General features: G+C 47.8%; 9 protein-coding genes across 9 annotated transcripts; 5 read left to right on the top strand and 4 right to left on the bottom strand.

Moving 5' to 3' along the window:
• Positions 1-2,861: 2,861 nt before the first annotated feature.
• Positions 2,862-4,449, bottom strand: BDW43DRAFT_321218 (uncharacterized protein; the record flags this gene model as incomplete). Its single annotated transcript, XM_032049289.1, has 6 exons — positions 2,862-3,353; positions 3,430-3,727; positions 3,796-3,857; positions 3,944-4,093; positions 4,194-4,260; positions 4,358-4,449. The coding sequence occupies 6 exons, from the start codon at positions 4,447-4,449 to the stop codon at positions 2,862-2,864; spliced, it is 1,161 nt and encodes a 386-aa protein (XP_031904963.1).
• Positions 4,450-5,306: 857 nt separating this feature from the next.
• Positions 5,307-7,750, top strand: BDW43DRAFT_321217 (permease for cytosine/purines, uracil, thiamine, allantoin-domain-containing protein; the record flags this gene model as incomplete). Its single annotated transcript, XM_032049288.1, has 4 exons — positions 5,307-5,348; positions 6,142-6,477; positions 6,547-6,770; positions 6,847-7,750. 4 exons carry the CDS (start codon positions 5,307-5,309, stop codon positions 7,748-7,750), a joined length of 1,506 nt encoding a protein of 501 aa, XP_031904962.1.
• A 1,112-nt stretch (positions 7,751-8,862) lies between these two features.
• Positions 8,863-10,678, top strand: BDW43DRAFT_306817 (Carboxylesterase; the record flags this gene model as incomplete). The annotated part of the gene is made up of 5 exons (XM_032046113.1): positions 8,863-9,130; positions 9,187-9,335; positions 9,392-9,494; positions 9,558-10,206; positions 10,261-10,678. The coding sequence occupies 5 exons, from the start codon at positions 8,863-8,865 to the stop codon at positions 10,676-10,678; spliced, it is 1,587 nt and encodes a 528-aa protein (XP_031904961.1).
• A 1,486-nt stretch (positions 10,679-12,164) lies between these two features.
• Positions 12,165-13,412, bottom strand: BDW43DRAFT_321215 (glycoside hydrolase family 28 protein; the record flags this gene model as incomplete). Its single annotated transcript, XM_032049287.1, has 3 exons — positions 12,165-12,623; positions 12,707-13,123; positions 13,194-13,412. 3 exons carry the CDS (start codon positions 13,410-13,412, stop codon positions 12,165-12,167), a joined length of 1,095 nt encoding a protein of 364 aa, XP_031904960.1.
• Positions 13,413-15,696: 2,284 nt separating this feature from the next.
• BDW43DRAFT_297063 (uncharacterized protein) lies at positions 15,697-16,803 on the bottom strand (the record flags this gene model as incomplete). The annotated part of the gene is made up of 6 exons (XM_032044312.1): positions 15,697-16,018; positions 16,070-16,292; positions 16,340-16,364; positions 16,413-16,449; positions 16,488-16,582; positions 16,639-16,803. The coding sequence occupies 6 exons, from the start codon at positions 16,801-16,803 to the stop codon at positions 15,697-15,699; spliced, it is 867 nt and encodes a 288-aa protein (XP_031904959.1).
• A 1,470-nt stretch (positions 16,804-18,273) lies between these two features.
• On the bottom strand, positions 18,274-18,721 carry BDW43DRAFT_263085 (uncharacterized protein). The gene has a single exon (XM_032040507.1). The coding sequence runs from the start codon at positions 18,497-18,499 to the stop codon at positions 18,284-18,286; it is 216 nt and encodes a 71-aa protein (XP_031904958.1). The 5' UTR covers positions 18,500-18,721; the 3' UTR covers positions 18,274-18,283.
• Positions 18,722-20,204: 1,483 nt separating this feature from the next.
• Positions 20,205-23,039, top strand: BDW43DRAFT_263082 (PX and BAR domain-containing protein). Its single transcript, XM_032040506.1, has 6 exons — positions 20,205-20,493; positions 20,542-20,822; positions 20,876-21,142; positions 21,199-22,251; positions 22,323-22,436; positions 22,503-23,039. The coding sequence occupies exons 1-6, from the start codon at positions 20,403-20,405 to the stop codon at positions 22,596-22,598; spliced, it is 1,902 nt and encodes a 633-aa protein (XP_031904957.1). The 5' UTR covers positions 20,205-20,402; the 3' UTR covers positions 22,599-23,039.
• BDW43DRAFT_153179 (uncharacterized protein) lies at positions 23,010-23,825 on the top strand. The gene has a single exon (XM_032038482.1). It carries the CDS (start codon positions 23,198-23,200, stop codon positions 23,639-23,641), a length of 444 nt encoding a protein of 147 aa, XP_031904956.1. The 5' UTR covers positions 23,010-23,197; the 3' UTR covers positions 23,642-23,825.
• A 183-nt stretch (positions 23,826-24,008) lies between these two features.
• Positions 24,009-25,309, top strand: BDW43DRAFT_306813 (arabinan endo-1,5-alpha-L-arabinosidase; the record flags this gene model as incomplete). Its single annotated transcript, XM_032046112.1, has 4 exons — positions 24,009-24,808; positions 24,906-25,084; positions 25,141-25,169; positions 25,226-25,309. The coding sequence occupies 4 exons, from the start codon at positions 24,009-24,011 to the stop codon at positions 25,307-25,309; spliced, it is 1,092 nt and encodes a 363-aa protein (XP_031904955.1).
• Positions 25,310-26,053: the final 744 nt, after the last annotated feature.

The raw sequence follows: 26,053 nt of genomic DNA, 5'->3' as shown, positions 1-26,053 counted from the left end.
TCTTAGCAGAGGCTGACTTGCATAAATCCTTTCCCCCCTCAGCCGAACGGGGCTGTCTGTAATTTGACGCGAACGAACTAGCAGCATCGCTGGAATGCGCCAGATGTCGCCACTTGGGGTTCATACAGTCAATAGGGCGTTCCATTCGCTTCCACCTTGAACTATATGTAGAATTGCATGGTGTATATTTTTTGATAGATGAAGCCGACTGCCGATGGCGGGGCATGATAGGGAGGCTGGATTGCCGTGAAGGGAGAGAGCCCCTTCTTCTGTGAGTGAGTATCTCGAGTGAGCGCTGTCGGCTTTGGAGTCAACGGTTATTTCTCGAATGCCGGTTCGCAGTTCGGTTGGGAACTTCGATCCTCCTGAAACCTCATAGATGACATTGGTGTCGGTTCATTTTCGCTGACATATCGTATGACTGAATTGGTTCCCATTGGAATTTCACTAGTCGAAAGTCGGTAGCATAGACTGCGATCTCCTTTCAAAATAGATTGTTTGGGAATTAGTATGGATAAGATCATCGCCGTGCTTTGGCGTGTACCATTGGTATTTGGGCCCCATATCATGCTCGAGTTTCTCGAGTAATATTTATCTTGATAGAAGGGATACCTGGTAGACTCGCGAGAGGGACGGCAAGGATCAAAGCGGGGGTATATTTGACCATTTATCTATTGCTCTGGGAGCTTTTTTGTGGCGTTGCAAGGGGATCATATCACGTCTATGTGATGTATCTCATCACACTAAATAGGGCCTAATGTGTTGCCCGTCACACCATGGTTCAGTCCTCCACGAATGCCTCCGGAGATATGGGCTCTGAGATGATCTGGGACTACTTCAGCATGGGTTTACCAAGCAGCATGTAAACTCCCATATAGCGCGTCTCTTAGCATGTGGCAAGCTTCGTGATCAAATTGGCACGCAAGCATTATCTTACAACTAAAGCTAGACTTTGAATAGGTGTTCCTAGAAGTGTAGCGTGTACTATATGTAATCAAATCATATGAAAGGCAGGTAATGGTTGGGCACCAACATAAGGTAGTCAGTTAGCATGGAAGTGCAATCAAATCTTAGCTGAAGTAGGCTACCACTAGACTTACTAAAGTATTACTGATTAAAAAGAAGGAAGGTATAACCACTGGGGAAAACCAGGCTCGTAATTATACATGCATTATGACGGCTTAGTATGACAGCAGCATTGTAACATCCTCTGCGGCACCTATTCAGTCAGTCAAATCTGCTTTTACCCCTCGTCCAATTCCAATGAAAGCATCACAGCCCCTAAGAATATATATTATAAGTGGTAGTCTAACCACTAAGACTATGATGGCTTCGCTACGCTGCCTTATATGTAGCGGACATATTCAGCACTCACGAACAGAAATGATATTCAAACAGCGTCCTCTGTCTAGAAGGCATGTGTAAGAGACAAAGGTTATGTGGTGGGCCAATTCTCTGAGCGGGAAGAAACCTATTTTCGAATATCTAAACGCTTCTTCAGTGCTACTGTGCTGCTTTCTCCTTGTCGTATTTCTTTTGATTCTTACTTCACCCAGTTACTCATAAACAAGACAGTTATCCTCCGGCTGGAGTCGGTTGTTATTGGCGTGATAACAGACTAGTGCTACCGAAGAATAGCGACGAGTTCCTTGTCGGACATCCAGATGAAATGGAAGGAAGGACATTCATTGTCAGTGAGCAAATCTGGTGGAACAGCTGGTTGGACAATATGCAGAACACGCCGATACTACTGAGTTTCTCAATGCATGAACAGTGCTGGAACCTGCTCACCCGAGTCTTGGATCTTAATCTGACCAAGGACAACGTGCAAACATTTTTAGAAGCTCTACTCAAAACATACCCGGAATTCGTCTTTTCAACCAACCTTTTAAAATCTGACAGTGAGGAGGCATGGTTTTATTGGATAAAATGTACCCGTCGGAAAACCTGTAAACTTACTTGGCCGCGTTTAAATGCTTATTTTGCTTGGGCTAAGTTCAACTTGCAATGCTCGGATGAGATGTATGCACAGAGGTATCCATGGAGAATCGCAGAAATTAGGGACCTGATTGCGGAAGAAGCGAAAAGATTTCAGGCGCATTGCAATGAGCTGAGCATAAGTCAGGATACTAAGATGTCACGCAGACTATCGCGAAAAGCAGTCTCTCGTCATCCAATGTGGCCCCGTTCTGGAGGTCCCACGGGTAACCTGGTCCTACCGGCAGAGTTTATGCTAATGATTTTGGATCTACTGCCTAGCTTCTCCAAAGTTCGTTCCTTCAGGTGGGAATTTCCTCACTGGCTCCCGATAGTCCCGCATAGCTACTGGCGCGGTCGATGCATTTCAGAGGTTCACAAGCCCCAAAGATCGACATCCAGCGAGACGACAGTTCCTCCCTGGAATCGGAGTTACCCACAGGCACCTCCGCCTACCTACCCACCGGTAGCTATATAAACAATAGCAGCATCAGACATAGACCGTCTCACTGTCGGAGACGTCGTGGTCACCACTGCAACCCAGCTTCTACCACCAGCCATTACACTTGCTTGACCATTAGGAGATTCCATGGTTATAACATTGTCCGTCAACCCAGCAAAATGGGCCTTGGACACGCAGCATATCCAAGTCTTGCCTCTTTCTTGCACAGTAAAGGATGCTGCTGATACGGTAGAGCCAGTTTGCATGACTTCTATCACTTCGAACGGAGTAGTCCTACTTGTGCTGGGCGACCTCACTTTCAAGGCTTCTGAGTGATGAGAAATTATGGTTTTGAATATTGTATAATAACATCAATCGTCTTAGTGACGAAGTTTGTCAGACATGTGTATACTAATGCAGAGCCGACTCTGAAAACCAGATTCTACCGGCTCGACTCCTCCTCAATAATAATCTCCGTCGTTTTCCGAATATAGGTACCATTTCGATCACCATCCGAAATGGGGTCTACATGGTGCCACGAAGTTTGACTACCACAGGCAGAGGCCGACGATTCACTCATTCCGTGCGCGAATACGTTCATCTGGATAATGTTCTCCTCACTCTCACTTCGTGCGAGAGCACCTTCAGTAATTGTTCCTAGGTCATAGTGCCTGGACGTCGTTCGGGTACCATTTCCACTCCTCATTGTGCGCATCTTCGAGGTGCGATCCGTGCCATACCGATTGTTCTCGTATTTGTCGGTCGGATGCGGGCTCGACCGCAATACTGTGAAGGTTTGTCGAGCTAGAGTCCAAACGAAGGGTAGGTTCGTTACGTACATGCCGATAGATGCTTCCCGGAGATACCAGAACTGGTAACGGACATCCCAGATGTTGCTGAAGGTGAAGTATTTGGATACGATGGCGCAGGTAATCTGTTCAAATCAAATACTTGTTAGCTTCCATCCTGCTATGCAATGTTCGGGAGAAATACGGAAAAGGGAAATATACCACTACGGTTCCCATGGAGAAGATGAAGATCAATGGTAGTTTGGTCTTCCATGGCATTTTCACACGGAACAGCATCGGTAGGATGACACATAGGATGGCAACATCGGAACTGATATTGAAAACGCACTGCACCACCTCGAAGCGAAAATATGTCGCGCACTCTTCCTGCGGCGGGGGTATAGTCCAGTATCCGGATAATGGATGACAGTTGAGGAAAAGGACTAAAGTCGTGGCGAGCCATCCGCAGAATGTGTACATGGCGCATACCTTTACTAGGCGTTGCTGGTTTAAGTTCAACCTAATGAAGAATACGGTGTTAGATCATGAGCTTGCCCTACCCAGTGAGCGTCGAGAAGGGTGACTAACGTGAGTCGGAAGTAAACAAGGAGCATAGACGATTTTAGTATGTACATCGTGTGAAGCATGCACTAGAACCCGCGGCGAAGTTAGCGATACTGTGTCTCAGGGTGTTCTGGGTGAGAAGGCATTCCAGGAAGTGACCATTTCCACTGACATTCTCCGATGCAAACTCGATCTTCGACCCCTTGATTCGGTCGCGAATATTTTTCTCGGTGAACGTTGCATATTCATCTGGAGTGTACAGGTTGCTGCCGCCGCCTTCAATGATCGCGATGTTTGTGATCGCGAACGCTGTATAGAAACACTACGATCTCAGCGAAAAGAAAACAAACAAGAGCAGAGGCAACCTTCAAGTGACCCGTGCAAGCACTATGCGATGGATAAAGGCTCTAGATGTTGCATACCACGGCGACGATCATCAAATAATCCTCCGCCTGCCATTTGAACCCCAGTCGCTTGAAACGAGCATATCTACCGGGTGGCCAGTCAGTAGATGCCGTGAAGATAAACACACCCAGACAAAGAAATAAGAGCAAGGATCGTTGTCAACGGCGTGCGGGGCACCTACACTCGGAGAAGGAACAAGACCATGGCAATAGAGTACATGATCCCCGTTTGAACGACTAAGTCATGGGGAGATCCGCCACTGCCGTCGCCCATGGCTGGTCGTGAAGCTGCAGCAGTGCAGCTGCAGTATCATACAATCACGACTTGATGAGAATGAAGCACAAACGGCTATACAGGCTAAAGGGGACCCCTTTTCAACAACGTGCCTCGCCAGTCTTGCACTACTTTGCATCATGGCCAGTTTTCCTAGCTACAGCTCTAAAATCCTTTCCTCCGACTCTGACAGGGATATTGCCGGCACGTGGACATATTCCGACAATATAAAGGATGTGGCGTTTGCCAGCCTAGGTGTGCTAGCTCCTGTACTATATTACCCGTTGATATGCATTTATTTGGGTCCACTCCGAGTTGGTGTCTCCATGAATTGACCAGAATATGTTTTCTACAACAGAATCACGCGTGTTGAATACTGGACATGGAAAAAGAGACAGAGAAAGATGTAAATCAACAAGAAAACAAGAAATTGACCTAAGCTTTATGGCGCTCTTGGGAGCAGGGTGTTACCTCTCTTGGCGTATTGGATTCCAGCCATTCCTGTTGGCTATTGCGTTTCAGAATTTTATTACCGCTCCGAGAAGAACGCCCCCAACCATATGCATCTAAGCCAGTATGGAATAGGGCCTTTTCTTAGGAGATCTTCGGGAAGCACTTGTGAACAAATCACATACGACATTAAGGAAGCTAAGAGAATGGTAGTCCTGGCTGGATCGTTCCGGCCCAGTCACAGACTATACGGCAAAAGGCAAGGACTAATGTCTGGTATGGCACCATGGGCCCATTATCCAGTAGTGTTCTTTCCAGATATGAAGATAAAACGAAACACAGTCCGGACGCCTGTCTGTATCCCGTGCTCGGGCCCATCCTATCGGTCAAGCGTCGGGGGGCCAGATATGGAAAAAAAGGAGAAAAACCTTCGTCCGAGGCTGCAATTGGTCCTTGCGGGTCTGGAATGGATATGTGGTCTGACCTCACGACGGAGTAAACGGCTCGTTGCTCGAAAGTCAGCCCCACTGGCTACTTTAATTTGCATAACACCGTCGCTATCTAACCCACATGGGAAAAGCTTGGCTGCGTCTTGGTGTATCTGGAGCCACACCTCCCAATCATGCTAGAAGCAAAAAGCAAGGGGGGTGCAAGTCAGGAAAAGGCAATTTCTCATGAGATCCGAAAGCCACTCAGGTTGCATCACACGGGTTTTATAAAAGGATTAGGAATGTCAAAGGTGGCAAAACTACAATAGAAGCTGGACAGGGGTCTCAGATGGCCGCGAATGAATCAAGTGAGGATGATTTAATCCCGCGTTGATCCGGGCTGATATTGGTAGTTCCGGCGCGATGGATGATTATTTGATTACAAAACAGAGGGTTGCAACGACCACCCCTGTCAGAAAAGCCTGCACCAGTGAAAGCCCGTCCTACATGTCTGATCCTATCGTTCTTGAAAGACGGCCCACTCGACGCCGTGGCCACAAGGACATGGCCCGTTCATTCTTTTAGTGACACAGAGCTCTTTTAATAACAGGGAAGGGGTCCTCCATCTGTACCTTGACTAGTAATTTGTATTTTGTCCCCCTCAGGCACAGCTGTGCCCCAGCGTTCCACGTAGTGCTCACCAACTAGCAGCATCATATCTATGGCGGATCACACGGCTGACGAGGAGAAGGGCATCGCGACGGGCATTAGGCCCCAGCATGTCGTGGAATCGTTGCCTGATGAGGATGGGGAGAAAAGAGCGTACTCGCCTGCTGCTTCATCTTTAAATCTGTTTGAGCGATTGAACGGGAAGGTCAACTCGATTCGATTTTTGGAAACACGGGGCATCGAGCGTGTCCCAGAGTCTCAACGGGTTCGGATCACCAGCTCGGACTATGTACAGATGACCTTGCTATGGTTCAGCACCAACATCACCGCCAACAATATGGCCGTGGGAATGTTAGGGCCACTGAGCTATTCTCTTGGGTTTGTTGACTCGGCGCTCTGTGCGACCTTTGGAGCCTTGCTTGGTGCTGCTGGAGCGGCGTATATGAGTACCTTTGGTCCGGCTAGCGGGAATCGTACCATGGTATGTGGAATTGATCTATCCAACACCATATTGGATATAAATTGTCGCTAACTATAGCTGTGAGTACAGGTAGTAGCGAGATACTTTATGGGGTACTACCCCAGCAAGATCTGCTGCCTTCTGAATATCGTCATCATGCTTGGTTATGGAATGATTGACTGCCTCGTCGGAGGTCAGGTATTATCTGCTGTCGGTGATGGCCGAGTCAGTGTCGTGGGCGGGACGATAATTGTCGCTGCGATCACCTGGATAGTGGTTGTATTCGGCATGTCAGTATTCCACAAATACGAGAGGTAAGTCAGATTTTCAGCTGCCGAACTCTATCACTCATAGTTTTGTGGAAACTATCTCCAGCTAACCTCTGATTAGATGGGCATGGGCACCACAGCTAGTTGCAATATTTGTCCTGGTGGGCAGCGCAGGCTCCAAGTTCGATACTTCCATTACCTCCAAAGGTGATTCGCAAACAATCGCTGGTAATCGGTTGTCCTTCTTATCCTTGTGTTTATCTTCCGCAGTGGCCTGGGCCCCAGCTGGAGCAGACTACTATGTGTACTATCCTCCATCGACACGAAAATGGACGACATTCCTCATGACTTTAATTGGTATCGGATTTGCTCTGGTCTTTGCGAATCTTGTTGGTGTTGGCCTGGCCTCAGGCACTGTATCCAACAAGTCTTGGGAAACTGCCTACGGCACCTCCTCAGGAGCCCTCATCCTAGCCGGTTACGAGGGCCTTGGGGGATTCGGAAAGTTCCTAGGTGTCATTATTTCTCTAGGCCTAATTGCGAACAACATCCCCGGTACATATTCGGCCACCTTGGGCTTCCAGATCATGGGCCGGCATCTGGCTCGTCTGCCACGTTGGCTATTGTCCTGCATTGGGGTCATCATCTATACTGTCTGTGCGCTTGCAGGGCGGAATCATCTCTATGACATTTTCGAGAACTTCCTTGCTCTCATGGGATACTGGGTGACAATATATTTGGTTATTGCGCTCGAGGAGCAATTCATCTTCCGTCGTACTCGTGGCTTCGATTGGGAAGCCTGGGCCGACAGAGCCAAGTTACCCCTCGGCCTAGCTGCCCTGGCTGCATTTCTGATTGGGTGGGCTGGCGCGATCGTTTGTATGGATCAGATCTGGTATGTTGGACCGATTGCCAAGATGGTCGGAGAGGATGGCAGCGATTTAGGCATTTGGGTTGGAGTCAGCTGGGCCATGATTGCGTTTCCACCTTTGCGCTGGTTAGAACTGAAGAGGTTCAACCGGTAATGGAACAAGGTGTCATATCTGCTTCTTTGAGTAAGATAACATTTACAACAGAGCAGTATGAATTACAGTGTTGGTATCTCTAACCTCAGACATGATACTTTTACCCAGAAAGTTAATAAAATTCAATGTTTGTTTTCAACCAATCGGCACCCACGGAACGACTTCTAGCGACGGTTCTAGCCGTTGAGTTACGTGTGATACTCTCGCATTCGGACAGAAACCCTACTCTGAGGTGTTTATGACACCCTCATCTTTGCTATCATTCGTTCTTCAAGTGGGTGATTCTGGATTTGGCAGGACCATATTATACACCGTAGCAGAAGCAAACAAGACGATGGAGTCTCCGGAGAGACTAGTTGACATTGTGAATGATGTTCTTCAGGCAGGTCTGCAAAAATCACCTCTTAAGAGTGATCCCTAAGGCTGCCCATCCGCCCTCCCTGCAAGCACTTAAAAGTATGACTTGGATCCGCCAAGTGCTAATTAGCTATTGCCAAACTTAATCGTGGACAGAATCTTGCTTCCGACCCAAGTGGAGTCTACTGTTTTCCTATTAGAGGCTCTAGTTAACAGCATCATGACCCGCATCCACTGTTACGTTCATCCATCTTTTCTGTTCTTATGGATCCTGCGTACTGCCTTGCTGGTGTGATCTCGTGGCTTGTACGTACCGTAAGATATGGACTATTCGTTTCAAAGTAATGTTTTTCTCTTCTAGCGCTGAATGCAGCTTTTAGCTGTTCGTATATACCGTAACGCCAATCACCGTAGCTCTCAACGTATCGCTCTATCCGAGTTACATTTTGGTTCGCACATACGAGGCTCTCGAGTATGGGCCAGACATATGACTGTGGCCCGTATACAGTTTGTTTCTGCGCCCCATAACAATATCCAGATGACCCGCGGACCTATGGCACCGTACTTCCGGTACATCCCGTGGCGAGGTTGTGTCTCGATTCCTTGTTATTAATGCTCGTTTATATCAACCATGTTGTCCTTAGATCTGCCAGATTATTCTTGCCAATCTTAAGCATCCAGGCCGCCGAGGGTATTCTCTTCTTGATCTTCTCTGTCAAATCTGTGGTTTGGACACAGAACCCGATCATTTCAAGATGTATCAAAATGTTCTGGGGCCTTTCGCTCCCAGCGGCACTGCGACAGCAGACCCAACCGTAACTATGTCGGCGGGCGTCGTGATAGGGACTACATTCTCTGCGACAAACCTGCCAAGTTCCACAGCTACAGCCAATGCTTACCTAGGAATCCCTTTTGCAAAATCACCCCCAGAGAGGTTTTCTCCGCCGCAGGACCCAGTGCCATGGTCGAGTCCACTTCTCGCACAAACTCCAGCGCCAGGGTGTATCGCCCAGAATCTGACCGGTTAGGTTTCTACTGCCGTCTCATGACGCCTTTCTACTAACATTGCAACAAAATAGGATCGGACAAGACGGCATTAGATTACACTCCGATCTTGCATATCTCTGACGAAGTAGAACAGAGCGAGGATTGCCTGTATCTCAATGTGTATGCTCCGCCAGATGCGTCTCCTTCCAACCTAAAGGAAGTCATGTTCTGGGTTTATGGAGTAAGTGGTCCTTCACAGCTTATCTATTGCTGTGATAAGGAATCTAAGTCATCCAGGGTAACTTGATGTTTGGCGATTCAAATCTCCCTTTTTACAACGGTACATCGTTCGCAGTCAACGAGGATGTCGTTGTAGTATCTCACAATTATCGCACTAATAGTATGCTATATAAACCGAGATCTATACATTATCAATACTTGAGCACTAATCATTTACATATAGTTTTCGGCTTCTCCAATGCCGGCGACCTCCCCGCTGACCAGCGAAATGTCGGGTTTCTCGACCAACGACAGGCACTAGATTGGGTCCAGAAGAACATCAAACACTTCGGTGGCGACCCGACCAAGGTAACGGTTTTCGGGGAGTCCGCAGGAGGGTTTTCCGTAAAGCAACTGCTCGCCAACCCACCTTCACCACTACCATTCAGAGCCGCTATCGTCGAGTCTGAACAGGCACTGTTTCATAATGGACCCGAAAATTACCAAAAGGTCTTAGAAAACTTCAACTGCCCTGATGTCGATTGTCTTCGTGGTATATCCGCGATAGATATCGTAGACTACATCCAAGAGCAAACTCTATTATTTGGCCCCACTGAAGACGACAAAACATACATTTCAAATGTGACCACAAGTATCGACTCCGGCCAGTTCGCCGATGTGCCCATTATGCTAGGCACAAATAAAAATGAACTCAGTGCCCTGGTCTGGGCCATTTCACAGTCCTCCAGCTATTCTATCCGGCTTACGCTGGCGGGCGTCCTTGTGAAGCTGTTCGACGTGGGTACTATCAAGGCCTGGATGGACGCAGGAGATATTTTACAGTATGTGGAAGCATCCACAGGACAAGACCCAACTTGGGACGATATCAGCCGGTATGATCAGCCGCACCAGGAAGACAACAGACTTCAGCTAACAATTCCTGACAGCGTCGCGACTGACTTGGCCTTTACCTGTACCACAGGAGCCATCGTCAACTACACAGTCGATCATGGATATGACGTTTGGCGCTACCGATTCTCGGCCTCTGTGCAGTACAACAACACATTTCCCGGCGAGGGCGCTGTTCACGCGTCTGAGGTCCCAGGGGTATTCAACACATGGGCCGATCCAACGAACGCAACTCTATCTGCTCTCGGCCAGTACATGAATAAAGTGTGGGCTGGATTCGCCAAGGATCCCGCGGCGGGTCCGGGGTGGCCCCATGTTGGGGAGAACCAGGACTTTGAGCTGGGCGATATAGGCGAACAAGGGAACCCTGGACAGCAGCCTATCTCGCTTGGGGAAACAGATAGTTATTGTGATTTTCTGCTTCCTTATGCTAACCAGTTCGGACTTGCGTGGTGAAAGCCGTTGTCGGAGAACATGTGAACGTTGAGATTTAATCCATTGCGTTATGTGAATTGACATGAAGAACGCAGATACAACTATATAATCTTGGAATAATGCCGTCTTCATCATGTATACATATCCCATAACACATCTTATCAATAAAACCGCAAGTGATTTACATCTGTTATGGAACCTGAACTAAGAACTTAAACAGAATATGCTAGCAATCTTCACATAGCCACATTCCTGAGCAATGATTTCGAACAATACTCATCGCCGGATAAATCAGCAACCCATCCAGCTCAACCATCCGTAAAGCATAAGGGCTACCTTCCCCTGCAAAAATAGGTACCAGATCAACCAAATCCGGGCGCAGATGATGATCCTCGAACCCGCACGTTAACAACAACCCCAGGACTCTAGCCGCTCTAATAGCCCGTCGGAGATCCAGGCTCACTCCGTCGATTGCTATGCGAAATGAGCTCTAGAAAGCTTCGTCTAGCTCTTCAGGATACTTATCTCGAGTATACCGGTAGTTCATGCCAATGTAACTCATGAAATACTCAAGGAAATGGAGGTTGAGCCCGAAGGGGTCAATTTCGGCGTCACCCCAGTCGATCACGCCATTTATATGGCAGGTTCTTTGGTCTACCGGTATCTTCCGCAGCACCAAGTGCATGTGGAGCAGTAACAGGATCCGCAACAATAAGTTTGTTCACCATCTTATTGCATTCTAAGCGAAGTATTGAATATTTCTTGCAGAACCTATCGATTTTGCACACGAACGCTCGATCTTCGAGTGAAAGGACCATGTTGTCTATTCTTAGTCTAATGGTAACAGGGATAATTCATGGTTCCAGGGGATGCAAGAGGCGAGGTGTTCCGCAACTTATATACCATTTCCTGAACGAAGAAGCACTCAGGTCACAGTGAATGCAGATAATGTGGTGGTGTTACCGATCCTTCACTTGACTGAAAGTCTTGGTAGACCTCTGTCAATGTTTGTATGGGGTCTGCGTATGTGGAGCAGTTTGGCTTTTGACTTCAATCTCAAAAGTGTTCTTCCTTTTGTATTCTACAATCAGGCCTTGGTTCAGTTTAAGACTCTAGTTTCCACCGAATCTTTGAAGTCCTTCACCTGCCGCCTCTCCTTCTCCAATCCTTCCTATCCATTCTCAGCCCGCTGTCATAGAACTCTCCCGCGGCTTATTCGGTGCTTAATTAACTTATCAAATGTTCTAGAAACGGCGAATCTGATGAGACGCAACGTTCCCTCTACCTGATAGGCTCAGTGAGTGCTTAACGTATGTTACTAAAACTTATAGTGCCTCATTTATAACCTTTTCAACCACACCATGTGAAGCGCAAGACTGCAACAAGTGTAACCTAGATTTATTGTTCCAATTTCAATTAAACAACAGACGCGACGAGCAAATAAGCACGAGGAACAAGAACAGCAACAACCCTCATTTAGCGCAAACTACCCCACGCTCGTCCACCCTTAACAAGAAGCACCAGTAGGGATATTCTTGCATTTCTCGCTCTTCTTACCACCGGTGATAGAGACACCCGACCAAGTCCAGTTAGTGCAGCTGCCAGACCCACAGAGGATGTAGATGTCAGTGGCATCGCTGGTGACCGTACCGGTGACCTTCTCAAAGGTGATGTCGGAAACCTTGACACCGTTGGTGGGGTTACCGGTGGGGCTACCGTTCTTGTAATCCTGCTGGACGACGAGACCGTAGTCGGTGATGCCAGAGAGGGTGATGTCCTGAAACTTGACGTTGGAGACGGTGCCGGTGGTGTCGTAGACGGTCTTGATGCGGACGCCGTTCTGGGAGTTGATGACCTTGGAGCCGGAGATGGTCACGTCCTCGACGGTGTTGTCCTTGCGGCCGCCGACGGAGCCGATGGAGAGACCATGGCCACCTTCGCAGTGGCCGTTGGTGAAGGTGATGTGCTGGGGGAGATTTTAGCCGCAAGTTCGAGAATGGGAGAAGTTGGAACATTGAACATGTTGCTGCGCAGGGGGAGTAATCATACCTGTCCAGAGTTGATGGCGAGACAGTCATCCTGGTTATACACGGTGGCACCATCGATGTTGATGTAGGTGGAGGAGCCGATATCAAATGCGTCGGTGTTGTGGCCCAGCTTGGTACCTGCGGAATTGTCGATGGTCACACCAGTGATGTTGAGGTTGTCAGACTGGATGCTGAAACCCTGGACGGGGGTGTTGTAGATCTTGAGACCGGTGATGGAAGAAGAGTCCAGCTTGTGGGCATAGAAGAACTTGGGCTTGGTCTTTCCACCGTTGCCACCCTTTCCATCCCACCAACGGGCACCGTCACCATTGATCTTGGCACCGGTGGACTGCTGGACCTTGATATTGGTTCCGGACACGGAAATGAGAGGACCCTCCCACTCCTTGTAGCCGAAGGTAGTTTCACCCTCGAAGGTGACCTATTGCAACAAGGTTGGCAAAAGAATATATAACAGCAAGAGAAGTACACCTGTCAGTGTCTATACATACGGTAGTACCCTCTTTAAGTCCCGTCAGATCGAGGGTCTCACCGGCAGGAACAGCAATGTTGCTGAGGGTGATGGCCGTGCAGGAAGCCTTGCCCGACTTGGCGGCGTCGGCCGAGGTGAAGGTGCAAGAGCCGCGAGTCTCAAGCTCAGGAACTGGGACAGCCGCGACCAGCGCAGCGCCCATGGTAGCTGCAAGGATGGAGGATTGAAGAAGCTGCATTTTCGGAAAGAATGGATATGGTCTTGATCAACAAGGCGCCTTTTAGTATGAAATGAAAGAAAGGGTGAAGGAGTGATCGAGTGGGTGGGAGAAAAAAAGCAACATTGTCAGGATCTAGGGATCTTTATATCATTTTTCCGTGTATATTTCGGAAGACCGGTCGATATGAGGATCTAGAGAGCGAGAATAATGTCTGAGATTGAAACAAGTGGCTGCAGTCTAGGGCTAAGCTTCCGGTTCGCGTAGGCAAAAAAAAGCTTAGCTGCGCAAGTCGCCCACCAATCGGCTCCGTTCACTTCTGATCTAAGATTATCTTCGCATTGATCAATTCACCCCTTTTTACTTTGACCGGGTTTTACCTAGAAGAATATTCAACTCAACGATAGCCAGCGAGATCACCACGAGAATGTCAATATTCGGTACATTGACAGAAATAACCCTCAGCCAGCATCCTCCTGGGTATGAAACGGGACAGCCTTGCCAGGACCCTCTTGGTGTGATCGCACCGAGTTTACGAGTCCCCGCCGAACCTACGTAAGCCCAGTCCCAGCCGACCCCTAAGTCGATCACTTCCATATCCAACAATTCCCGGGAAAATTATATGCAGATATCCTTTCCGACCTGTGCCGGAAGAATTGTGCAAGTGGTATCAATATATCAGGGCCGTGTGCCATTGGCGGAAATTTCTGAACGGGTGTCAGACATCTAGATTAAGGATACCAGTCCCTTCATTTGATACATGGATAAATTGACCTACCTATATCAATGTCTTATTATTGACCCCTGTCTGAGTGGACGTAGGGAATATATATTGTTGCCTGAGCTCACTTCTGCGATTCCGTCCGCGAGCACGCGGTATTATGCACGAGAAGGTGGTCAAGCAACGGGCTACTATCAGTCAAACCTAATTAAGTTCCCACCAATGGTCTGACCCATTTCACATCTTAATATATAAAAACCGTAATAAATAAATCTTCTCCCGTTGGGTCGGCATATGTTGCCTGGATCAAATTGTTTGAACCGGGCATTACGGAGTTGCATGATTCAATACGGACTAACTCTATCAACCCAACCGCTTGATGCAAATTGTCTTCACAAAGGCAAGGATACAAGAGGAAACGCAGACACATGCTCTGGTTGTCTTACTACACAAGCATGTTTACTGGTGGACTTTTTGTATAATGCACATTACAATGCCAACAAGATCCTACCAGTTATTTCACTGTCTTGTGAGACATGCACTATAGCGTTATGATGTCTATACCTATCTTTGGCCCTGAAGTAGTTGCAGAACACCCATTGAGTACAGACCACCCGTGCTTTATTGAAGGACAGACTACAATATCATTCACATTATGAAGCTATCAGCTTTGAGGAGCATGAATTCCTCAGTATCAAAGCCTTCTACCTTACTAGTAGTCTTATGGGTGGATCCTACTTGACTATAGAAGCACCTAGAACAAAGGCCAATTACCGACATATTGGATCTATCAGAAACGGCTCCACTCATATTGAGCTTCCCCTTACTGCTCTTCTTGGAAATATTCTTCACACGTTTGCTTGATGACTATGTTTTTTTCCCCCCGTTTTTATATCAACACATCTGGTCCTGGTACTCGGCTTTCGTAGCCACCGAGAGCCCGTAATTTTGTATTCATTGCCTTAGAACCTCAGAAGGGGTAACCGGAGATCAGTGACCAATTTGGGAGTTTATTAAAGGAGATTTAAGGAGCAGAGATGTCGAGTAAAAGGGTTAAAGAAGCAGATCTAGGAAATAGAGCTCCTGAGTCTTTTATGGGGGCGGCAGTACGTACACATGCCAGTATATGCATTGCACGAGACTGTGCATATCCCGATTCGCATTGATGGGGCGGGAGTTACTACTTGTTTTTCGCGAGACGTGATGATCCCTAGCAGAAATTCATTCCATCGCGTTCTTCGGACATCAACTGGTGATAATGCCTAAGGATAGATGTGCATAATAGAGGCACTATCTCAGTGCATAAACTTGCCAGATAAACTCTGGAATTGAGCATAGGCCCCAATACTTGGCCCTAATCATAATGAAGGGAACGGAATACTAGTTGCTTTGACTAACTTGCTTTCCTATAATATAGCCAAGATCAAAATGCCAAATAAATGCATTTTGAACAATACGGAAACGTTCTGTACATGTAGAGTTTGCTGCGGGCTTGTACCTGCCAATCAGGTTCTTGTTTATTAAATTATTCACAACAAGGTTATTCTTGAATTCACGTTGGATTGAAGCTATGTGGCCCAAGTGTTAAGTTTCCTTGTTGAAGACTAGTCCGACCTTGCAGTAGATGCATTTATTCTGCCATTGCTTATCATGCTGGGCAGCCATACGCGCTCCTTGGAGGTATGCCTCGTCAAGAATAGCGCCAAGCGCTTCCCCGGGGATTGCCAATTTTAGGTAATGCTGAAAGGACGCGGACGCGATGCCGCAAGACTGCCATTCATTTCTACCATAAAGGTAAATATAGTTGTACACTCCGTCAGTTCCGAACTCAAATGTGTCTCCCAAATCCTCGATCGCATACAGCACAGTGAGAGGATCCCAAGGGTAATGAGTCGCATTATATCCGCTATATCACTCATAAACCATGTCCATATGGACAAGATAGAGAATTACAGACTTGTACCACCGGTAAGCAGCATTGACCGGATCGTGCGCAGGTCCTTCTCCCGTCAACCGTGCGCCCGAGTAGACCATCTCCCCAAGTTCAGTCCCAGAGAATGTCATGGGCTGCGGCCATGTGTTTACAACATGCGCAGTGGCAGTAGCATTGTAACCGTAAAAGTTATATTCATGTCCGCATGGATGTGCTCCGCTCATGATGACAAGCTCTCGCACCTCACCTTGGCCTCTAGCAGGTCGCGCCCTGAAAGGGGAGAGTAGGCATCACCCAAAGATAGCAAGAGTTGCGAGAGCTATAGGTTTATTGAGTTAGCATATCCAGTTAGGGGTACGACAGATACATACATTGTCAAAAGTCCGATACTGGCAGTCGTCGCGCTTGGATCCCCCACTCTCAATAGAAGGTTGCGATACACTCCACGGGCTTCCATGAATTGCGTACGTCTTTCCATCGAAGTGTGGCATGCTCTTTCCAATTATACGCGACTTCACTTGGATATTCTCCGGGACGCTATGACCAGATGTCGAAAAAAGTGTCGTTGGAGAATGGCTGCTTAAGCCCAAAACGTGGGATTGACCGTTGTATCCGAGAATATTATAGACTGCCAACGCACTGTACGTGGATGGATAGTTGATATTGACATCTGGTAGGTCAGCTCCTGGATGGGTGCTGGCCAGCAAAAGAGCAGCTGCGTCGCTGCGATAGTCAGCATCGGTACATGCGGGGTGCATTGAAGCTTACTCAACGTCACTGAAGAGAAGGGTGTTGATGTTCAGCTTCTTACGCGGCCCAAGGCCATAGCTTGACCCTGTCAGGTAAAATAGGAGTGTTAAAGTCCTTCGCACCCACATTGCAAAGAGGCTGGTTGCAAGAGTTGAGGATTTTGGAAATGGAGCGGTTCATGTACAATTTAATGTTCTCTATCAAAGAGATCCATTACCTAGAACAACACCTTTCCCCTTCCGACGGAATTATTCATTCACCTGGCAAGATATCTGACAATCCCATTTCCGAAGACAATTGACCCTACCGATTCAAAATCCGAGTTGAATGCTCCATCTACTCTATGTGTGACGTGTCCTCAAAATGGTTGAGCTCTTTGAGCAGTGGAAAGACAACCATCTCAAACATAGATTCTTCAAACCTCATGGTCCTCAGAGCTTTCGCCTCTTGACAAAGGCCAGTAAAAGCATTCTCTAGCAACATCACCATACTTCCAATCACTTTCCTAGGCCTCCTGAGCTAGTCTCGCGACGGTGTTCAGCCGAGTAAGGTCTTCTCTTGTATCCCGATCTTCAGGTCTACGTAGTTCGGATAGTGGCTGGCCCTGAGAGTGTTCAATCAAGGCAACAGCAAGAGGGAAGAGAACGTCATTCTCGATTTGACCTTTATTGGTCTCTAAGCAAGACGTCGAACGACCCCTACATTGGCCGGCTGAGGGGCTCAACACTTTCCAAGAAAGGCATGGGTGCTCAATCACTGCAAGGCCATGTTCACAATCTTGAGCAAATTTAATGTTCTGAATACGCTACTGAAGCATTAGCTAACTTCTATGGAGTTGAAATACACTGCAGGAAATTATTGCTACTAGAAAGAGCTTACTATGTCGGCTTAATTTCACATGAGTCTCTCGTGAAAAATTGGAGCAGAAAAGAACTTTATGCAAGGAGCGTAAGTAAGCCCTATTTGCAAGTTTACGCGTGAGGTACATATTTTATCGACATTCATCATCTGTTCCTCCCAGTATGTAGCCGACTAAATCGGATTCCGCGTTGGTTGGGTCAAACATGTAAAGGGTAGAGCATAGATCCGAAAATAGGGACAAACCAGGAGCGTTGAGACTTTGATGAAGATTCGGCTGGCTTAGCTCTACAGGCGAAAAATCAAAGTGAACTTTTGCTTTCCTTATCAAAGGAGGAGCTTTTTCTGTTGTGATCAGCGAATTCAAGCGAGCAGTCATCGGCATACATGTTTGAATCCTCCATGGCACAGTCTCAACCTGAAACCATTCGTCACGACAATTGGAATGCTTTCTGTACTTTATGATGATATAGTAATCGTGAACTGCATCCTGTCTATCGAGTTGGAAGCGCCTTCCGAGTAGTGGATGTATTTTGGATCAACTTGAAAGCGAACTGACTGTCGACTTTTACAGTGGCATGTCCAACATTGATCCCCACATTCCCACATTATCGATGACAGAGGCCCAGCTCACATAACAATCGGTAGCCCTGAGACAACCCACCGTATCGCCCGTTGGAACCTATATCTCTCGTCGAGGTTCCGGAAGAAGAATAAGACACACCACAGTGCAGCCGCCGCGATGCAGTACGCAGCAAGCTGGCCGTGTTGACACGCCATTACCATCCAGATATAGTTGGTCGGGAGGGGTATTATACCCATGGAGAACCAGATAGATGCGTACATCTGCTTGTATATTGCTGACAGGATGGATGCTTACATAACCAAAAGCAACTAGGCAATAAGGGTGAGCGTATCATCTGTTCTCTTGTGTCTGTCGATTTTGAAATGAAGGTATAGTCTGATAGCGGCGGGAATGAATAGCAGTATAACAATAATCCAATGATGTCTGTCTCATTGGTATATGGTTGACTTATGGGCAGTTATTTGTTTTCTGAACTATATGAGAATGTGGGGCCGAGACGAGGAACTTTTTCTTACATGGACGACAGGGCGTAGAAGCAGCCTTATAGGATCTTACGCGTGGGACAGGGGACAAACACGCTTCCCATACGTCACTGTGTAACCGAAAGAAATGTAAAGATAGGCTCCTATTTATTGAAATAATGACATGCATAAGTGGGGGGTAGCTAGATGCAGGAAATGGGATGTGGGGATTATAACAACAAGCCAATGCCTCCCAAGAGATAGAAAAGAACACGTTGGCATGGAATAAAATAAATTCTAGCCTTGCTTTGGCTCTGCTGTTTTATTAAAGGCTGACTGGAGAGGGAGCACAGCAAGCAAGGTTATCCCAATAGAACATCGTATTGTAACTATGGTTATCTTATTTAAGTCCTCTATGGGCTATCGTTGAGACCCCTCTCTTGCGCAGATTGTACAGTAAATTCTTCACGTTGTTTGTTCTTCTCTTTAGATTGCAAGTTTGCAAGATTTCTGTTCTCCTTATAGAACATGTACGTCCGGTGAAACATCCCATCTGAAGACATGGGGAAATATACACTCTTACTGTTCAAGGTGCTGGCTCAGATAAGCCATTTAGCCGTCTATAACGACGGTACTCTCGAAATTGGTTTCAAATTTCAGCTTGAAGTCAGCCCGATAGACTTGAAGATCAAGAGCAAAAGATCGCTCATAACGGAAATCAGCTTTAGATTGAATGATGCAGTGTGCCGCGGCAGCATTAACATTGGCTAGTAGCGCACGGAAATTCCTAAACCAGGGAACCCATTTCTTCATCCACTCTCACTGATGCAAAATCAATCAAGATGTCGCCTCTAGTGGACCGAAGCTATCTACATAGTAGTCAATGAGAATGAAGGGTCTTAGGCAATAAGGCCATTGTTCATGTTTAAAAAGCGGAAATATACCAAAAGAACCCAAGGAATGCCAGTCAAAGACGCCGGCAAGGCATTCATATATCAGGCTAAGGATTGGGGAAGAAGAAAGAAGAGCCTTGGTTACCGGGTTAAAGTTTTGTTTACTAAAGATTGAACCGCGGCATGATGTCATCTGGAAGTAGGAAAAAGTTTTCACCATTGTAGCGAACTTCCTTCTCCCCACAACTGTTGATCCAAGCTTGGTTTCGATATAATTATGCTGTTGTCAAACCCTGGCATCGATATATATAGTCCCACTGGCAGACTTCTGTACTAATCCTGGTAGAATTTCTTACTGCGAAATGATTCTGGGTATAGATTTAATTGGAACAAAAACAATTCTTCTCATAATAGCCAGGTCCCATGGGCCCTTGGCAGGATATCATATGTTGTCTCATCTTTGGGCGTTGTTGTTGGAGCGTGGATGGGCTTAAACAGGAATAGCGCAAGATAAGAATAGCATCTTTGGCTTTTGCGACTCGCCGAAGTCAGTGACGTTGAATCCCCGCGAATGACTTGCGGGCGGTGACTCTCCGGCCGATGTTCCTGCTAGTAATTGACGCCTTGAGCTCAGCCATCTCACTGCTCAGCTTCCTGTCTCCTAAACGACCCGACCCTTTGTAGTTCCTGAATTTAGCTTCTATTATCGCTTTGCCCTTGACCCCCAGACCGTTGTTTATGAATTACTCGTTTACCTCGGATTCTTAGATTGCAAGGGCTGCTCTGCCCAGCCTCTCCGCCCCAGCACCATGTGGAACGACGAGGATAACAACCCGTACGGCGCATTCGATAATGAAGCCCGTCTTTCCGAATCCTTGCATTCGGCGACTCTCTCCCCAGGTATGGCTCTCACTATCATCTGGTACTATCCGATCTAACTCCTGTCAGGCCTCTACGACCGCGAGTATACCCCTCCCTCTCCCTCCAGCAAGGCGTCAACTCAGGACCCGACCGATGATTATCTGTCCCACCCACGGGATTTTAGCGATGAGGAAAATGAAGAATACGACGCCGAACCGGCTAGCCATGGCTACTACCAAAAGAGTTCTTACGATAGCCGCATTGAACAAATCCTTTATGAGAACCCGGAGATGCCGATCCTCATCACCGATGCCGGAAAGAACCATGAGGGCGGTGGAAGCTTCATTGTGTACACCATCCGCACCGGAGTATGTTGTGGGGCAGATGGCAGCGCGTCTATGGACACAGCTAACAAGTTCAGGACCTGGAAGTCCGGCGACGGTACTCTGAGTTCGCTTCCCTACGGCAGACTCTCGTGAACCTTCACCCTACCCTCGTCATACCACCCATACCCGAGAAGCATACAATGGCGGATTATGCTGCCAAACCTACGAAGGCTAAGGAGGATACGGCAATTATAGAGCTCCGGAAGCGAATGCTGGCCGTTTTCCTAAACCGATGTCGCCGAATGAAAGAAGTTCGAGAGGATGGTGTCTGGTGGAGGTTTCTGGATCCGAATGTTAGCTGGGTATGCATAAACAGGGGCATCTGCAGCCTCCGTGACGAATACTGATTTGCGTATAGAGCGAGGTTCTCCACTCCCATCCCGCGTCCTCTGTACCCAAAAACAATTTGAAAGCACCTCCCCTAGACCCCGCGAATCCCACGACTGCACACGCTTGGCTGCCGGTGCCATCTGCTTCCGCGAAGCTCAAGGGTACTTCGGGACCTACATCTTCAGTTGCGCCTCCAGTATCTGATGCCCCGAGCCCCGATATCTTGGGGCGTTTCCCTCCGGAATCCCGCAAGTTGAGCGAACAAGAATTAGATCCTTATTTCGTCAATTTTGAGGCATCTACGCGGGAGCTCGAGCTACTGCTCCAAGGGAATATCGAGAAGGTAAATCGTCGAACACTGGCACACTTGTCCTCGTTATCAGCAGACCTGATGGAGCTCGGCGCACGATACAATGGCTTCTCTCTATCCGAACAATCCCCTACCGTGGCCGCAGCGATTGAACGAATTGGCCAGGCGGCAGACACATCCTATATTGAAACTGAGGAACTCTCCAATGCATTAAGCGCGAGTTTTGCCGAGCCGATGAGGGAAAGCGCACAATTTGCCAGCATTGTTCGTAGTGTTCTACGCTACCGAGTTCTGAAACGGGTTCAGGAAGAGATGACCAGAGATGAGCTTGCAAAGAAGAAAACGTTACTCGATTCGCTGGAAAGAAGCGAGCTGGAAGCGAAGCGCATTGAACAATACCTGAATCGGACATTACCTCAAGGTTCAGGACCGAGATCGCAGCGCTCCTTGTCTACATCGTCAGCTACCAGTGGTCCAGGAAGTGATGCAGGAGACACCCGTTCCAGTGGTCCCGCAGACACCACTTCTATTGACCCAGACTTTCCCCCTACCCATGGCGAGTCGATCAGTTCTCATGCGCCGACATCCCCAGTGTCACCATCGAGGAGACCCGAGGCATCTGCACCAGCACATCGCAAGTCAGCTAGCGGGACATTCATGACGAACAAGTTATTTGGGCGGATTAGCCATGCAGTTCACGGATTTGTTGATGTTGATCCCGAGAGAACGCGACGGGACCAGATCGGCAAAACAAAGGAGAGTTTAGTTCAGGTTAGTCGATCGACACGGCCTTTAGTCTTAAAGTCCCCTTGTAATCTGTTTGCTGATATGGTTTTGTAAAGTTGGAGCAAGCACTGGAAGTTTCGGAGAAGGACGTTAAAGACGCTAGCGCAGGTGTTTTGCAGGATCTCAAGCGATTCCAGAAGGATAAGGAGGGCGATCTGCGACGTTACATGGTAGGCCTTGGCAAGAACCTCCCTCCGGAGCTAAGTGAAACGCTAATATGGAAATATTTTGGGCAGGTTGCCTACGCGCGATGCCATTTAGACTGGGCCCGGAAAAATCTGGAGACATGGACAGAGGCAAAGGATGAAGTGGACAAGATCGTCGTTCGCTAATCCTTTCGCAGTGCGCGAGATTATGGCGTTTATTTTGCATCTGTTTTGCGTTTCTCAGTAATCACGCTCGGAGAGTGAGAATACTCGGCGTTGGCGGGTTTCTATTTATATGTTTCATGAACACTGCCGTCATATGTCTTTCATATTGAACGCAATGATTGACGTCGATTTGCGATCGACTGAAAATCTGTTGATCTTCGTGCAGATCAATCATCTTTTAGAAGCGATGTTGTGTAAGCCCATAAATTTATCCCCTACCGAATCTTAGTAGATACCGGTTGAAGAAATTGTATATTTCTCGTTGGATTTTAAGAGCCAATAGCGGAGTTCGGTTCCGCCTGGAAAGAGCGAGCGTGACCCTGCACATGATCTATATATACTTGTCCATTTTCCGTGTGGAACTTCACTTCTCATCCTTCATATCCTTTCCCAGAACGATCTTCGGGCCATCTACTTGATAAGGTCGCGCATGCTTCGTGGAGCTCCCCAGCGGAAGACAAAGCATTGCGCATCACTGGACGAGTCAATCTCACAGTCTGAAGGAATGAGGCTGCGAAATCGGCTCCACATATTGAGGCAACGATGGCATACCATCCCTTATGGAACATCGGACCTCGGTCGTCGATCACCAACAAACCAGCTGCCACATGAATGACTGTATCTGTTTTATGGGTTTTTTTTCATTTTTTTTTCTCGCTATCACTGGGGTAAGGTCGCGATTTCTTTCTCTAGTAAGGCTCCCGTCTAGGTGGAGACCTCGAGATTCTCTTTCATCCAACTTATTTAGACGGCAATTACGGCAGATGGAAGCTTCGTTCAAGGCTTCCACAGTACTACTACTTCCTTTCGGTATTTATATCATCTTTCTGAAACATGATACTTATCAGGTTCACCTGTGGCGATCATCCGTGCTGATCTCTCAGGGACGTATTTGCGCGCACCTACTCATCCAGGATCGACAGGAACGATGCCAAAAATTTGGTCTCCCATGGAACCACTACCGGTTGCCTCTACGGAGTACCTTCTGTGGCCCACACCCCTAGTCTCAATATGCTCTCATCCCAAAAGTTTCGCGAATCGCTTTTGGTAATAGGGTTCGCAATGCCGGGTGTTTACCGATCAATCCACATAGCAGTACTAGAGAAGTAGTCTGTTCCTGATCTCATTACTCTAGAGCAGGGGGCGCTGCCCCCCCTTGGGTCCCCAGGGTGCCCTGGAAGGTTTTGTCCTAGGTTGCTCAGGGTTACCTCCTGATCTATCGCACTCCGATACAGGATGAGACAATTTACCTTGTCCACACAGCTGGGGCAGCCCTGCCTGCTATTTATTAGTATGCAGTCTCTCCAGTTCCAAGTCCGAGCTATCCCGGAATGAGATCAAAAGTCATCTGCCACCTGTGTTTGTATCAAGATGGTTCTCGTGACAACGTTATTCTCGCTTTTCACAGTTTCTCTATGCAGGAGTATACCACGCTCTCGCCTATCATCCTCCCCTTATACACATGCCTCGGACCTTAAAATCCATGACCCCACTGTCATAGAGGTAGACGGGACGTATTATTCTTACGGCGTGGGAGAGCACATTGTTATTCACGAGGCACCCCATCTAGCTGGGCCATGGAAGCAAGTCGGAAGCGTTCTAGACAAAGATAGCATCATCCCAAAGGGTGACCGCGCAAAACCCTGGGCTCCAACAACCGTCGAGGTGAACGGTACATTCTATTGCTATTACTCGGTCAGCAATGCTGGATGTCGTGACAGCGCCATTGGTGTGGCTACATCCCAGTTGCCAGGCCCAGGCGGATGGACCGACCACGGAGCTGTCGTTCAGAGCGGCACAGGTCCTGCCGCGGACCAATATCCGTTCAACGAAGTCAATGCTATTGACCCCGCTGTCCTAGTAACCGAGGATATGGGATACCTGATCTTTGGCAGCTATTGGTCTGGCATCTGGGAAGTCCCTTTGAGCCAAGATCTTGTCTCGGCGGGTAACGCAAGTCGATCCAACGCACATCATTTAGCAAAACATCCGCAGGCTGCGCGTGTACAGTCAGACGGTGAGAATCCTGATCCGCTCTGTCGGGAGCCATCCGGTCGCCATCCAGTCGAAGGAGCCTATATGACCTATCGCGCACCGTACTACTATCTGTGGTTGAGCTGGGGAACGTGCTGTGATTATGATCCCAACAACCTTCCACCCCCTGGAGAAGAGTGAGTCCTTTCAGGCTTCGAGCTTTTCCTTTCTGTTTCTGTTTCGGCCGGCACTTAAGCATTCGGCTCGCACAAGCTCCCACTAACAATCGAATAGGTACAGCATTCGCGTCGGACGATCCCAGAGCCCTCACGGTCCATTCGTAGATAAACAAGGAGAAGAGCTCACCCACGGTGGAGGAGAACTCATATATGGATCGAACAATGATGTGTACGCACCAGGAGGGCAAGGTGTTATAGCAGGCGAATTCAGAGACATTCTGTACTATCACTATTGTGGGTTCCCATTCCTGTTTGCAATTAACGATAAACGGTTATACTAACTAGCCCAGTGAATACTAGCATCAGCTACGATTTCTGGGTAGGTCTATAGATTGCATTCTCAATATACTACGGTATTGACTAATATCTCGCTAGGAAGCCTGGCTGGGATATAGCTACCTGGGATACGTCGATGGCTGGCCTATTGTCCTGAAGTCTACTGACCTTGGGATGCTTTGAGTCTGGATACCCTGCTTATTTATATTTGATTCGCTGCCTTACTTACATTTTCAGTTGTACAATTTTTAATTTATAATGTGTATTATCTTAATACTATCAGTACTATTGATTATTGCAACGGCACTTCACTATAGTTGGGCACTTCACGAAATGACAATAAGCAAGTCTTCCGCCGGACCCCAATATAGAGGTAGCCTTGGAGCCTTACGGGCATGTAAACTCCAACCACACTCTCAGCATTCTCTTCCCCTCTATTTGTCCCCCGAATCAACCAAGCCACATCATGACCTACCGCCAAGTGCAAAAACTGTGTTACCATCTATACCCTAATCACATATGTAAAACCCACCCCAATTCAAGAGCACCTTGATCATCGGACTGTACGTTTCCCACCTCGCTACAGTTCACAGTTACAACCTCTTCACACCAAAGACTTTCGGACTGACAGGGTGCATATGCAGTGAACCCGGTGACCGAATTGGAAACCATTTTCGAATCGGAAGTACGCGCATAGTGCATGTTACGAAAAATCTCTTGGATTCTGCTATCGCAGGACAATCGATATGCAAGGATATGGAGCGAATCTTGTCGCGGCGAGGGGCTACCTGCTGATTCTCCGCCCAACAGACAATGTAACGCAGAGGATTAGGTTTATGAGCAGCGCGAATGGCCGGCGGCTTATCATCAATGGGGTCATCAAGGTCATCCACAGTAAGCTGTGTCGGAGAAGGAGGTAGCGAACTG

Source organism: Aspergillus alliaceus (genome assembly GCF_009176365.1).
Source record: "Aspergillus alliaceus strain CBS 536.65 unplaced genomic scaffold BDW43scaffold_4, whole genome shotgun sequence".
NCBI classification, from domain to species: domain Eukaryota; kingdom Fungi; phylum Ascomycota; class Eurotiomycetes; order Eurotiales; family Aspergillaceae; genus Aspergillus; species Aspergillus alliaceus.
Note: the sequence above shows the minus strand (reverse complement) of the source record. Positions and strands in the feature narration are given on the sequence as shown.

What these genes read in the sequence shown, in the direction of transcription:
- BDW43DRAFT_153179 (XM_032038482.1), top strand. Translation starts at nt 23,198, where the DNA reads ATGGAACATCGGACCTCGGTCGTCGATCACCAACAAACCAGCTGCCAC.
- BDW43DRAFT_263085 (XM_032040507.1), bottom strand. Translation starts at nt 18,499, where the DNA reads ATGTACGCATCTATCTGGTTCTCCATGGGTATAATACCCCTCCCGACC.
- BDW43DRAFT_263082 (XM_032040506.1), top strand. Translation starts at nt 20,403, where the DNA reads ATGTGGAACGACGAGGATAACAACCCGTACGGCGCATTCGATAATGAA. An exon ending in CAAAGGAGAGTTTAGTTCAG is followed by an intron (nt 22,252 to 22,322) that starts GTTAGTCGATCG and finishes GGTTTTGTAAAG; the next exon opens with TTGGAGCAAGCACTGGAAGT. An exon ending in GCGATCTGCGACGTTACATG is followed by an intron (nt 22,437 to 22,502) that starts GTAGGCCTTGGC and finishes TATTTTGGGCAG; the next exon opens with GTTGCCTACGCGCGATGCCA.